At 32.4% G+C, this 15,579-nt stretch overlaps 1 protein-coding gene across 1 annotated transcript; it reads right to left on the bottom strand.

Annotated features, from left to right (window-relative positions):
* Nucleotides 1–638: 638 nt before the first annotated feature.
* On the bottom strand, nt 639–6,772 carry LOC133194951 (proton myo-inositol cotransporter-like). Its single transcript, XM_061330847.1, has 9 exons — nt 6,400–6,772; nt 5,362–5,521; nt 4,777–4,985; nt 4,171–4,282; nt 2,863–3,023; nt 2,329–2,440; nt 1,790–2,064; nt 1,273–1,425; nt 639–838 (listed from the first exon to the last, which is right to left on the bottom strand). The coding sequence occupies exons 1-9, from the start codon at nt 6,770–6,772 to the stop codon at nt 639–641; spliced, it is 1,755 nt and encodes a 584-aa protein (XP_061186831.1).
* Between the last annotated feature and the right edge of the window lie 8,807 nt (nt 6,773–15,579).

Here is a 15,579-nt window from a genome sequence, read left to right as displayed (position 1 = left end):
TTAGATTGCACCACTCATACCACTTTCACTTCAATTATTTCAACAATATCAATACCAGATATTCATTAATTGACATTTTCTCTTGACATGAAAAGAAGTTTATTACTATATACAAATTATTCTTTGGGTTTCGTTCCCATGATGCTTTCAGTGGCGAATATGCACATTTTACTGATAAATTTAAAAGCACACGTTATTAGTTTGTTTAAAAAAAAAATTACATAACCCGCTTTCGAGGGTTATGCTTTTATTTCTGCAACAGCTACAACATCAATTGCCATATTAACACCCAAAGAAAGCCTTTTATTGTTTAACTGAATGTTTATAGGATGGAATAAATTATGTTATTTTTTTTCACTTATTTTATCTGATATTCATCAATGAAGTTTTAACCTAAAAATAACATCAAACAGTCGATACATCTCTGCATGAATTAGTCAACCAGTAATGTATTGTACAAAAAAAAAAAAAAAAAAAAAAAAATGGAAAAGACTGACAGAAAAGTACATTGTTGATGCAGTAATTAATACTTATTTCGTTAAAATACATGCATCAGTTGAGGTAAATATACACGGGGCAATATACGTGATAATATATATCTGTCTTGCAATTGCTCACTTAAACGAAACAGTTCGTTTTTACTCCGCATGTTCAACATCCCTATAAAACACTGTACTCTGGACCGTACATTGTCTCTGTGGATCCCTTCTGAGTCGGTACTCTTCAGTCATAAACAAATTCTCTATCTCCTCCAAAGACCTGTTTTTAGTCTCCGGCAGCAGGATAAAAAGTGTGATCATTCCGACAAACGAAATTCCGGCATACAGGAAAAATGTACCTGGAAATTGAACCCGATATTATTCTTTAATGCTCTTTCAAACCTTCCAGAGAGTCGTTCAATTACATTTTTGATTGTATTTGCTGTTATCTCTGAAATCTAATTTAACATTTTTTAACAGTTTCTTCTAATATTTGTATCTTGACATATCCCTTATCCATTATTTAATATGAGTGAATAATTTCTGGCTCTTTTCTACAGTGTTGGATCACAGCCAATCAGATAGCTAGGAATTATTCAATCATAAAATGATATACAATTATTGCTGGGTTTTTTTTCAGTCAATACGATGATTTAGACACAATATTCACCGCACCCTTCGACATTCCTCAGGTGTGTAAATCATCGTATTGACTGAAAAAATAGCAACAATTGTATAATGTTCGATTTCACTATTGCTAAAATTAATTGGCCTAATTGGTTTATGATTTTACCGTAAGGAGTGATGGCTTCAAGAAGTGTCAGAAATGAAAACGAGACTCCCAGATTAGCCACCCAGTTCACAAATGTTGCTATGGAAATTCCTGTACCTCTCGCCCATAACGGGTAAATCTCTGAATTTATGGTCCAGGGATTTGGACCTAGACCTACAGTAGGAATTGAAAGGCAGACCTTTTAAAAATTGCAGTAACAACTTGCAATATATTCGTGCAGTTCATGAACAAAGAAAAAATAACTAAAGCGATTCTCTGAGAATAGTGTATCTCAAAGTTATTTGGATGAAATACATGTGACTTCTTTGAAGGTCTTTCTCACGAACAAGGAAATATGAATTCATTTACTAGTAATGCAAATTATAACTAGTACTTGCGATACAAGCAAATTTCCTTAAATTCAATGTGAACACTCCAAAATGTAAGGAGTCCTTCATACATATTTTACTGTCACTTTGACATGCATATTTGTAGCTAAAACCTTTTTGTTCTCATTTTAAAAAATATACAATTATACCTGGCGCGAACGACATGACAAAGAGCGCAAGTCCCAGGACGGCCATCCATGAGTAATCCGTTGGACAGAAGTCATTGGCCCAGCCGTAGTGTTTGGTGTGGTAGTTAGTCTGGTTACACATTGATTCATTGTAGTGGGTAGAGGAATTCACAACGGGATCGGCATACCGCTCGGGATAGTCCTTGTTCACGTGGAGGCAGTATCCAGACGTGTCTGGATGATGCTTCTCCCAACAAAAGCCGCAATTGTCATTCTTTATGCAAGCACTACACGATCTGAATTCGAAATACCGCTACTTTATTTGTAGAATGATAGAAAGGATACACAAATTAAAAAAATATGACGTATCAAGTATTTGAACTGATTGGTTATTGTTAACGAAACACTTTAATGTTATTTGAAAGTACATGTATCTGATCTTGTGTGAATATTTTCCTTAATGATTACTTATTATCCTTAAACAATAAGGATGTTCAAGAGTAAAAATGGCGCTGTACTACAAAATCAACCTAGGACAGTAGAAAGATCAAGATAATTACTGATATTTGGTGTGACAGATGGAGGAATTATCAAGATGATGAGCAATAGTTGGAGAATGTTTATCAGAAAACCAAAACCCAAGTCCCAGAACAACCAATGCCACGATGATTCCTGCAAAGGACAAGATACAATGTAGAATATTTTTACATACATGTACATGTATTCAACGAAGATTATCTCATTTATTTGTCAGCAAATACAACCTATCATTAAGTCAAAAGCTTGCTGACGTTTTTCATACTAATTTTAGGCCATTATTTACACACTTAATTGTCTACGGATTTTTCCGTTTTTTCCCGATCATGATAATGAGCACACGGCGGATGTGACCGGTCGACAGGGGATGCTCACTCTTCCATGGCACCTGATCCCACCTCTGATGTTTTTAGAGGTCCATGTTTGCACTGCTTCAAATTTGTATTGTTTCAGTGGACTTTTGAGATTGATTACTATTCGTTATCATATTCCATAAATGGTCACTTTTACGTCGATATAGTCCAATCTTTAACATCACATGATCTCATGATACGTACCAATAAAGCTGGATAGCGTGAGGATACGTCGACCAGCCCTCTCCACTGCGTAGATCCCAATAAAGGTGAACAGAAAGTTGACAGCAAAAGGAATACAAACCAGCCAGATAGCTAGATCTGAGGGAAACCCGGACATACGCAAAATAGTTCCACTGTAATAACTGAAAAACCACAGAAATACAATATTTGGCAATAGCAATTTTCATTTGTTATTTGATTAAGGTATATTTTGTAAATGCAATTGGTATATATTTGTATCATATTGTTGTGCAGTTTGAGTAAGAGGAATATCTAGAAATATGCTGACATTCTAGTCGCTACATGTAGCTACACGTAGCTCTCTTGAACGGTCTGTTCAATTATAGCCGCTGTACATATTTCAGATATTAGTATTAAAAAAAATAATTTCGGAACGAAGTTAAGCCAGCACCTTAATACAGAATTTTAAAAAATCCATTGTTTGAAAAAGAAACAGAGCTCTAATTAATATTTACCTATGATGCGAAGGGGTATCTTAAATACTTTGCCATACTGAATTTGGTACCAAGCATCAAATATTTCAATCTAATTAAAATTAGACCTTTCATCTCGCTCTTCGTAAATTGATTTGTCGCTCGTGAACGAGCGACAAATCAATTTACGAAGAGCGAGATGAAAGGTCTAATTTTAATTAGATTGCAAATATTTATTCTTATTTTCCGTAAGCAGGACTGAGGCTATCAAGTGTTTAAACAACTGTTAAATAGTCGTATATATTTGAGGGATAAGAATGTATATGTTTCTCCTGTACTGGTCTTTTGAAATGGTGACATCTTTGGATTTCTGCGCTGGACTAAAGTTAAATCTATATGATCGCGGAGCAAGTCTACACTAAGATAAATTAAAGTAATACGTAGTTCAGCATCTGAGTCTATTTGATTCATATTGTAAATTTTATTAGAACGAAAAAACATTAATGTACATGAGCATGTTGTATGGGATCGGGAACCCCTCTCGATCGATCAATCGATCGATCGATGTGTGGATTCAGCCCCCATCTCGGAAGAAAAAAATATTTGAACTACTTACCTACCTAGGAAGGTATTTTTTAAAAAAGATAAATAATATAATATTAATACATAATTATATGCGATTTTAGATTTTAAGCATTTCGACTGTTTAAAAAAAAACTATACATTACAGTGTATATTCATCAGAACAGTGACTTTTTAACAGTTCAAAGGCAGGGGTCACATCTATGTCATAAAATTTAACAATATTCTTTATAGCTTGATCAAGCTTCCCCAAATAAAAGACAAAGATTCCTACATGACAGTATTGATTCCACTGAGTTGACCAAACAGTTGTAGAAGACATCCCAGTAAAAGAGCACGTCTGACTGGCTGTGTCTTCATCATCAGAAGGAATGCTTGGAAGAAATCTGTGGTAAAGAATAGAACATAATTATATATATTAATCATTCTAAAAGTTAAAAGAGCGTATACTAGTAACTGAAGAAAAGAACTCGTTCTAGTTACTGAGACATTTTGCCAAAAAAGCATGAAGCATGTTACCCCTTTATTTCTCCAAAACAGTTTTTCTACCATACAGACGTTACAGAAATTACTAAAAGAAGCATACGTATGAATACAGTTAATGATGTATGTCGAAACCAGAGAAATATCGAAGTAAGTGTGACGGTCGCCATCTTATGATTTTGACGCACTGCGTACTATCGGCTGTCTCATAGTTATTAATAACAGTTCAGTCGTTTTTGAGATATCCATCTTTGGCTGTTCATGTTATATAGTGGTTTAATGGGAAAAATTGAACTGGTAATGATTTCATAAATTAATTCTATTTTTGATAATCGTGGTAGTCCCAGACACCACTACAAGTAATTATAAGGAGAGGTTTATTATATTCTATACTCACTATACTTGTTTTCCTCTTTCATTTCATTTACAGATTGTTGTATATGATTCAATTCCTGGGTTATGTCCCTTGATCCCCTTATTCTTTCCAGGGCAGATCTTGCTTTTTGTTCACGTCCTTTGGCGAGCAGCCACCGAGGACTCTCGGGAAGGAAGAAGAATCCAAAAAACTGAATGACACTAGGGACACCGGCTAGTCCAAGCATGTACCTAACATAAGATCAGCGCATTATGAGATTAGCAGCCTCAAATAATAAACATTTTAATATTTTCACTCGATTTCTATTTTATATAAAAATCAAAAGAGAAAATTTTATATTACAATGTTGATTTTCTAGACTTGTTTTCTGCATATACGTGTGTATGAAGCGTACGTTTGACTTCCTTGTGATAATATATGAATCAGAACATACAAGAAAAAATCCTTTAAAGTAAAGAATATAAATGAAATAAGTGTTTCATGATTATTTTTGCACTTTATACATTTTGCGTGAACAAAATGTGTTAATTTATAGCACCGTTAAGTACAGAAACACAAGAATAATCATTCAATGCTAAATTATGGGTATTGCACTTGTATATGTACCGCCATCCGTTTTCTTTATCAGTGCTGAAAGCCCCAGCCACAATACTGGAAAGAAGAATTCCTATAGTGATGAAGAGTTGGTTCATAGTAACTAGAGATCCCCGGATGTTTGTTGGAGCGGATTCAGCAATAAACACAGGCACAGACATAGAGGCAAACCCTGTATTACACCATTTTATAAACATATTATTATGCAGAATTTCAATATTAATGATAAAAAATCAAATTTTGTGGAAATTTGCTTTTTCACTGAGTGTTGCATGTGTTTGATGTGAACAATATAAGTTTGAAGATATACTAAATAAAAATGGAGGGTTCTAGAATGAATGCCAAGTGTTATACCGGTAGTTTATCACTTTGATAATTTTATCAGTTGGAATAAATAACAAGATATATACTTTTCTTTTATAATCTAATCTTTTGCGTAATACATAATTATAGATACATAAGTATTTATCGGTTTCGAGTTCGTAAATATACGACTCTATTTTATTACTTTTGTGCACTGAAACAAATTTCGGCAAGTACATGTAATTATTATAATATATATTGCACCATCAAACCATCGGTTGTCTGGTGTTTCTCTAAAATTATGCTTAATAATTAATATAATGACAAAAATCATTAAAGATTAATGTAAATTGAATTATTTTAATCAAACTTTAAAGATGTACTTCAGAAATAACACTTGAGTAACTGTTTTGTCTTCCGATCAAGGTATCACAAAGTGTTTTGGACTGAGTACATGTATACTGATATCGATATCTGAAATCCTCTGGAAAGGTCTGAGTACATTCTTTAAAGCACTTCATTTTAGTTCATTTATCATGTTTACAACTTTCCTCTTAAAGGTTTTAGAGGCAAATAATAAATTACGTATTTTCTTAATAAAAAAACATTAGATAAGTAATGGGCTAGATTTCAAGCCTTAAACATATGAAGGGAAATGTAGAGAGAATTTTAGACTTGTAGCATTTAGCAATTTTGGAAATTTTTGCATGTAGCTGTTGGCAAAAAAATTTACTAATTAATATTCACCTATTCCTGCTCCAACTATCAATCTACCGATGAGCAAAACCTCTTTCATATCAGTGGGTGAAATTGCCATAACAACCGCACCAACAGTGAAAACGAGGCTTGCAAGCATAATGACGACTTTTCTTCCAAGTAAATCTACCAGAGTTCCTGAAATAAGAGCAAAGATGGCGGCGGCTCCAATGGTGGCACTGACAATAGCTTCCTGCCAAACAGACGATAGCTTGAAATCATCCTTGATCAACAGCATGGATCCAGAAACAATTCCAGTGTCGTACCCAAATAGCAGTCCTCCCAATGCTGCCATGCATGTCAGAAAAATAACAAAACACTTCGAATCTGAATTATTGACGAGAGGTGTTGACTCGGTTTCCATTTTGATTCTCTGTACTAGGTTCAACAAAGGAACCTTTAATATATATTTTTTTTTATTAAATCCTCTTTGAACACTGAAAATATTTATTTTACCCCCCAAAAGCACACTCAGTGTATTACTTTGTTCATTTCCCGGTGAATTTATTTTGATCTACTCGATGATAAAAATGAAAATTATGAATCGTGTGACCAAAGAAAAACTCCCATCTAATCACGTGATTCATCATCCACCTTTTTGCTTATATAGTTATATGGATCAGTGTATAACTTTTTTAACAAAAAAAAAATTGTGTGATATGCTAGCGTGTGACCAAAGAAAAACTCCCATCTTATCACTTGATTCATCATCCACCTTTTTGCATCTGGGTGAATTAAAATGATTTTGTATGTGTGTAATGGTTTCCATCAAGACTACAAATATATAGTTATTTGGATTAGTGTATAACTTTTAAAAAAAAAATGTGTGATATTTTAGAGAATGTGTTAAGATCGTGGTAAGGCTTGTATTAAATCATGCCCTTAATTTCAATACTACTGAGATGACGCTATCTTGACATTAGTACAGGCCCGAGGACTGGCCCCGGGGCCATAAAACTTTGACGAGCTCACCTTTTTATCTAACTCTTTTAACAAAGGATTTGATAATAGAAAAGTGAAACTGAGATCAAAAGTGAGCACCTCCAAGTTTTATGGCCCCGGCATCGGTAATGGTTTTTACTTTTTATTATTATGATAATGTATATGAAGCTACGATTTTTTTTAAAATTATGAAATAAGGAAAGGTCATTTGTTGAATATACGCCTTAACAACTTCTCCTTTAGAATTCTCTGCTTCCTGTGGGTCTTCAGTTTCAGTTCCTGGGTAAAATATAGGCTGCTTTACGACCATAATATTCCCAAAGGTTATTGTCAGACATACCTAAGATAGACTAAAAAGATATGAGAGAAACAAACATCACTTATCTACTTCCGGGAGTTAAAAAATAAGAAATCGGACAGTGAGGTAAGCGAACTGATAGAGTATGTCACGTGAATTTTTGGCGGTAACTAGTTAGTGTCATTATGAATGATTCACAGTCGTAATATCCACTGAATATTATCCCCTTTATTTCTTATGAAACCACTGTCACTTGTCAGTACGTATACGACACTGAGCAAGCCACCTGTAAAGATTTCTTGACTGCAGTGGCGGTTCTTCCATTAATAATACAAACAATGACGTACATATCAATAATACTTGTAACATTTAATGTTATATTATTACTTATATAGATATAAATATAAATGTTTTTACGCGGGCTGTATGCATTTTTTCTGCAACAGCTAATTCCCATACTAACAACCAAAGAAAGCATTTTATTGAAATAAAAGATATTATATCAGCCGATGATAAATTAAACTTGTTTCAGACATGAAGTGCAACAAGGGTATGTCTTACACACTTCCTGCGAATTAATTGCAAACCGCGCGCTTGTTTTTGAATGAGACGGATGTCCAATGCTCTAGGGAGTGTACTAGGTAAAACCTTTAAAATGTGAAAGTTTAATTTCAAGTTAACTTTATTATTATTATTATAACATAGAAATCTGCTCTTAACAGCAAAAATGAGAAAGATGAATTTAAAAAGACAAATATGAAGATATTTTGTTCGGTATGTTGTCTTAGTTTAACTCGATCTACCAAATAATTGGTTCAACCAATAGGAACACTTTTCGTACTTTTTGTACATTTTATCTTTCCTATTGGTTGAATCAATTATTTCACAAAATTATACAAGGGATCTTTCTTGCAAATTGAATTTGTTTATCTACACTACATCTTGTATTTTTTAATGCAGTGAAGGGTATTAATATATTCATACCATTAATAATATCTGTATTTTCATTAAAAACAAAACCTATGACACTATGCTTACAGCTTATCTTAATACCTACAATTGAGCTTATTTTAAGCCATATAAAATTTGAGTCATTACAGTTAAATTTAAATAAAAGGTTATATAGATATCTGGGAGTATCAAACAGTTCACTCCATAAGTTTTTTTTTTGTTTTTGGACTTAAGATTTTGTTTCTCAATGATTTTATTGTAAATCACAGATGATTTTACGTTGGTTAATAATATAACACTCATCAAGTCCCTTTTACGGCTGAGTACATAAAATTTGTGTCATAATTTGATATATGGTGCCTTTTTACGCATATATGTATTTGAAAAATTGTTAAATATAGTCTTCAGAATGAGATATTCACACAAAATGTTGTTGTATAACATTATTTAAAATATTATTATAGAAGTTCCTAATAAAGAATCCCTGCTTTAATCCAGTTTTCAAAGAAAATCGATTTGCTCTCTTGTGTAAAAAGTTTGTTTTTAGATATATTAGGTAAAGATAAAACCTCGGATAGTTTTGGACAATATTTTATCATTTTACTTGCACTAGTACTGAATGAACAAATTGAATCTTTATAAAGAAAAAAGTACAAATATGTGAAGAGGGCATAAACAGGAACCCCTGGAAATTCCAGAGATGGGATCAGAAGCCTAGGAGGAGTAAGCATCCCCCATTGACAGGTCACACCCGGCGTGAGCCCTATGTATAGATCAGGTAGACGGAACATTCCGCGGGCAAATTCAGTATAAAAGCTGAACAATTGGTATGAAACACGTCACATAACATACAACTCAATGACAGGTTACATTTGCTTACAAGGTCATTATAACGACTATAGAATTTAAGAAATCTGACATTAAACGAGGTTGTTGAAATTCCTGTAACATCAACTTATCTATCAGTTGCCTGGTTCGGTTTAAAAATTGATCGTACTCGGAGCATGCTCGTGAGAATCGAATAAGTTGGTAGATGCTAAGCCTATATGCAGGTGATAGTGGGATATTACTACATAAATAAGGAAAGTTGACGATGGAAAAGCTGGAATCATCTCGTCTATCATACAATTCAGTTGTTAGCTTGCCTTTATCGTCTATAGTCAGTAAAACATCCAAATATGAAACAGATGTGTTAGACTCTGTGGTGTCTTTTATTTCAACTTCACTCAAACAATACAATGCTTTTTTTTGGTTGTTAGTACGGAAATATTGTAGCTGTTGCAGAAAAAATACATAATCCGCGTGAGCGGGTTATGTAAAACTTTTTCTGCAATAGCTGCGAGCTCGAGGTTGAAGGCCACAGCAAGTGTTTTCTTCTTCTCATGTAGAAGTTTTTTTTTAATAAATTCTGATTAAAGATAGGAATATTTTTATTTCATTATAATCATATACATTATTATTATTTAAAATGTATTGTTATGATGATGTCTCTCTATTAAATACATGGTTCACGAATGATACCAGACTAGATTTTGTATGAAGTAATCTTGGATCCCAAAATACCTTGGATGACTTGATTTTAGACTCAACATCTTTAATGTTAATCCCACCTTCTTTTTCCTTTCCAATAAGTGTATTTTAATAAACTACTATTTTTATAGGTCTCTAGTATTCCATAGAAAGTTGAGTGTTGATTTACTTACTATTTGTTAAATAATTTCCTCAGGTGGATTGGGAAGCATTGTTGCATTCCTGCAGTTTTGAAATACATATTGTGTTAATCATTTCTTTTTTTCCCCAAAAATTGTTAACTTTCTCTTTACCCATTAATCTAATATTTTGGTCATTGTATCAATTTTATCCTGCAATTTTTTTTCTAAACATAATTTTTTATTGTGTTCTACGTATATTCCTAGTGTTTTTAAATAATAATTACTCAAATTACATGTTTTTGCAGATTCTGTATCTGTAAGTGGATTTGTAGAATCGTCTGCGTGTTGCAAAATCTCATTACAATTGTTCTCAATTCTAAAACCGTGTGTATCTTCCGAAGATTTGATACGTATAGCTAATATTTCAACTGTTACAGTGTATAATACATAATAGAGCAGATACTGGACAGCCTTGTTGTATACCTCTTTGTCATTCACACATCTTTTAAAAAATCATACATTGAGTTTAATACAATATGATGTGTTATTTTATATAGACAGAAAGATAAAGGAGAGAGACAGAAGATTTAGAAAACTGTGGAAACTGTATGAATTAAAAGTCAAAAACAGAAATTATTACTATGTTTATTGGGTCACCATATATGCCATATTCATTAGAATATGGCTCTAAATTCGCTCTTGAGTACATCTTGACCTATGATTTTAACAAGAGGAATATAAAATGAATTATTTAAAAAATTGAAATGAGAAATGTTTTATATTGAAAAGTATATTGCAAATATATAAAAAAGATAAAATAAGCAGATTTTTTCATCAACTTACTTTTTTTTTCTTGAAATGAATTTGATAATTCCACTAGAATTACGCATGTGTAGGGGGACATTTTCAACCATGTCAAAATAAAAGTCAAATATACGGCGATTATACCTTGTACACATTATATCTTCATTCACTACTGTTTAGGAAGGATAAAATTAACATATAAAAGTACTTTAATGCACATTATGTCTAAAATAAAAGAAAAATTGGAATTTATTTCTTCTCATATTTTGAACGTAACGTCTGTCAGACTCAATACACCGGGTACATTGTTATTAACTGGGCCATTGTTTATGCAAACTATTTTATCTTTTTTGTCTACTGATAGAAAATTTACCTGTTTATCAATTAAGTGATCGCAGATTCAACAGAAAAGCACGTGTGCTTAGAAATTAACAAATCTGTGGGATGCTTCCGGTGTCTGTCATGGCAAGTGGGCGTTACGTTCTATTTTAGGAATGGAGCTTGGAGATGCTTCTTCTTATACATTTGACTTAAAGGTTATGAATATTGAAATTTCCTCCAGTGTTCTATGCAAATGTGTTTACAATTCGATAAGAAGAGCTACAGAGAGAGCCCGAGAAGCCACGAACGTTTGTCTGTCAAGTGTTACGTTACACAAAGCATGTTACGTTCATGAAAATATAAGTTGTCTTTATCCTAGATTTTAAACACATATCATCAAATATTGTCAGCTAGTAGGTGTATTTTGGACTTTTTTTAAAAAAAAAAAATATGAACTTGCGCTCTTCATCACTACGTAAACACTTAAAATTTGACATTTCTTACATAACGTACCGATTGACAGACATTGCCTGAATACTATCGTAACGGTGACGGACAAAACGAATGTCTGTTCATGTTACGTGAATCAAACCGGTGCATTCAGATTTGTATGTTCAGTGAATTAAATGAAAAAGTATTTTTATTTAAGAATATTAATGTATCATAAGGTAAAATTTGTCTTTACAACTTAAACAATATAGTTTTGTAGTTGTTTTCTTGCAGTTTTTAAAACGAGTCTGTCAGGGTTACGTGCATCCGTACATGTTACGATATAGGTTTGATCTATATGAAATAATCTATTTTTTTAAATTTCATTAGTATTTTTATAATAAATGATGTCTTTTGTATTATAAATTCCAAGAATAAAAGATAAGCTTTGAATGGTAATTTTTTTTGGCTCGTTTCAAACAGGTATTGTTCAAGAAATATCGTAACATGACAGACATGGTGGAAATATTGTATGTTACAAAGCGCATAGCAGAGATTTATTTTTTAAAAATTCAAATTTAAAATCTATAAGGAATAAAAATTTGAATAATGTCTATTTCTTACGGCAACATTATCTTTGTGATAAAATAATGAAAGTTTATGGTTGATTTGGCTGGCTAAGTAAAGGAGTCTGTCAGTGTTACGATCATCAGTTTGTGCATCAAAAGTAGCTTAAAAATCTTTTTTCTTCTACGTAAGAGTGGGAAAAAAAATTGCATTGTTTAAGGAATTGTTTAATTTTATTTTTTACGGATTATTTGTATTGCTAAGCATCAGAAATGTAATTTAATCATGTCACGTTTTATCAAACGTCTGTCATGTTACGTTATATGTCTGTCATGTGTTACGTGACACATATTTTAAACATTAATAAAATATTTATTTTTGACTTGATTATCTATTCAAACATTTTTTTGTCCTATTTAGAGTCAAAACTTCAAATACACATAAAGAAATCTAAGAAAAAAACGTGTCTACAGAATTCTTTATTTGTCCTCCCAGATGTACTCAAGAGCGAATTTAGAGCCATATATATTAATGAAAATTGCAAAATGAGGATATAAGGAAAGCAAACTGCTCTGAGAAAAACTAGTGAACTACGTGGCCCTATCCGGATTCCATAGATTTCATCTGTTCCATTTGGGCATCAAACTTTTCTATTCCACCATTTTTATAAGAAATAAATCGTGTACTTTTATAATAAAAAATCATTTGCGATATTGCAGAACATACATTCAAATATTTCTCAGTATATCCTCCTGTATAAATTTAATATTTAAGCTATAGAATAAAAATACATGTATTTTTATTACTTTAAAACAAAAACCTAAAATTGAAGATTTCTTTTTAACATTTATCACCAGAGTAGTCTGATCTACAAGGAAAAAAGTACAAATTCGACTAGAAATAATTGTGCATAATCACATTCCCATAAAAGGTATTCTATTGTTTCTTCTTCAGAATGACAAAAAATATTTTGAATAAAAATGAATTTGTTGCTTAGATTCTGTTCATAATTCTTTTCTGAAACCACTGGGGTTTGCAGTCTTTTGTCACTTTGAAGGTACATGTATTTTGGTTTTCTTTTTTCCCTCATTCTTTATTATCGGCCTGCAAAATCTCACTCCACTGTGTTTTACCTGCTGAAACAGAAAGTTTTATGAAGAGTTTCATATGAACATTTTGATTTGTGACATGTTATCACGATGTAAATATCTGACATAGATTATGAATGGAATTCATGCTCTTTGATAGGTTTGTCAAGGCCAAAATTTTCTATCCAAGACCTTATAGCATAAATACTTCTAGTATTACATTCTATCAATGAGTGAAATGTTGACTGACGTTTTTCATACTAATTGTTAGACCATTATTTACACACTGAACGGTCTACGGATTTTTCCGGGGGGAGGGGGGGGGGTCGATCATGACAAGGAGCACACGGCTGGTGTGACCGGTCGGCAGGGGATGCTCAGTCCTCCATGGCACCTGATCCCACCTCTAAATTTTGAGGTCCAAATTTGTCGTTTCATTGGACTTTCGAGATTGAATACAGTTCGTTATCTTCATATTTCATTCTTAAAATAAATTGATCTTCATCTTTGGATAAGTATCGCAAGAAGATTCAAAACTTAAAAATAAACCACCTTCATTCATGATATCATTAAGTTGTCTAATATCGCTGTCAAACATTTATTTATCATAAAAAAGTTTTGACCAAATGACTATGAATCCTTTGATTATAAAATAAAGGTGGGTCATCAGCAACCTCAGACTTTTTGTCATCATTTTTTTATCCAATGTATATGTAACCAGGGTTTGAAGACATTTATCTAAAATTTATTTTTCGTAAAAGTTTTTTTTTTAATTTCTTTTTTAATTGTGGAATATTCAATTCCACAATTTATAAATTTGTCTGGATTAAAATTTTGGGATGAGGAGTTCCATTCCATTCCCCCAAATTTAAAAATGAGATGTCTTATCTAAAATAATTTCATAAAAGCTATATATATATTTTGCAACAGTCAAGGGATTTTTCCCATATAAGACGAATTATCCCACAGTATTATTTCTCCCAGGGGATTTCGGTGGGATTTTAGATAGGATGAATAATCCCTCCATTCTTCCCTGGGATTTTTTATATCTGAGAGAACTTTTCAAGAAAACTACTGTACACTGTACAAGTTAAGGTTGACATGATGTTATAATAATAAAAAAAATCCATATTAAAAATCCAGGATTTTTTTTTTAATTATGTCTTACAGAAAGGGTAGCTGAAAGTTCGGACTTTTCGTGTCGCAGCGTTAAGAATTAACCTTGTGAGTTGAATTATTCCATACAAATAAGAAATTTTTTTTTTAATTCTTTACAGTATGACTCAGAGGAATTAAATGTGATTTAGTAAAGGTAGTAAAATACCTTTTCTCCCATTGTTTAAGTATTGATTTAATCTGTACTAGTTTCTAAGCTGGTATACGTATTAAATCAATACTAACCCCAAGGTTTTCTGAACTTCTTCAGCGAAGAAAACAGTCTGCCTCTGGTCAACTTAAGAATAAATGCTCGTCCTATGAAGGCATGAAAATAATAAAAAAAAAAATCTTACTCAAAAAATATTGTCAACCTTTCCCCTCTCAATCAAATGATAGATAATTTCTATGATTCGGATTAAATCATAAACGGACTCATGTACGATAAAATTTGTTTCCATTTTTAACCATAATTTGTGAAAATGGAAAAAAAAATGTATTAAAATGCATTTATGGAACTATGTTATATTTCGTGCAAAATTCAGCAGCAACCTTCACAGTAACTGTACTACTCTTTTGCAGGGTAAAATAATAACATTTGGCGAAGGTTTTGTTGTCAGTTAATTAAATGATGTATATTTAACAATTACTTTTACGTATTATTTCACCAAACTATATCATTTGCCCTGCAAAAGAGCAGTACCGTGAAACGGTCTATAGGCCCCAGAAAAAAAAAAATTGAAAAAGCGCGCGCGCTCACTCGCAGCATTCTTACACCCAAATAAGGAAACGTCAGATTCCAAGCCGACGGCTGATAGGCCTACATAAAATCAATACATAATTTGTTTGCCCTAGTTTATCTCGGTTTTATTTAATCTCTGTTACTGTACATATCCTAAGTAATATGTCTCTGCATGACTTTATCTTGAAGACCTTGTTAAACCACTTAAGAAGTTTTATCCAT

The sequence above is a fragment of the Saccostrea echinata genome, unplaced genomic scaffold, assembly GCF_033153115.1.
Source record: "Saccostrea echinata isolate AGI-Se365-2 ecotype Australia unplaced genomic scaffold, CSIRO_AGI_Sech_v1 ptg000029l, whole genome shotgun sequence".
In the NCBI taxonomy this organism is placed as follows: domain Eukaryota; kingdom Metazoa; phylum Mollusca; class Bivalvia; order Ostreida; family Ostreidae; genus Saccostrea; species Saccostrea echinata.
Note: the sequence above shows the minus strand (reverse complement) of the source record. Positions and strands in the feature narration are given on the sequence as shown.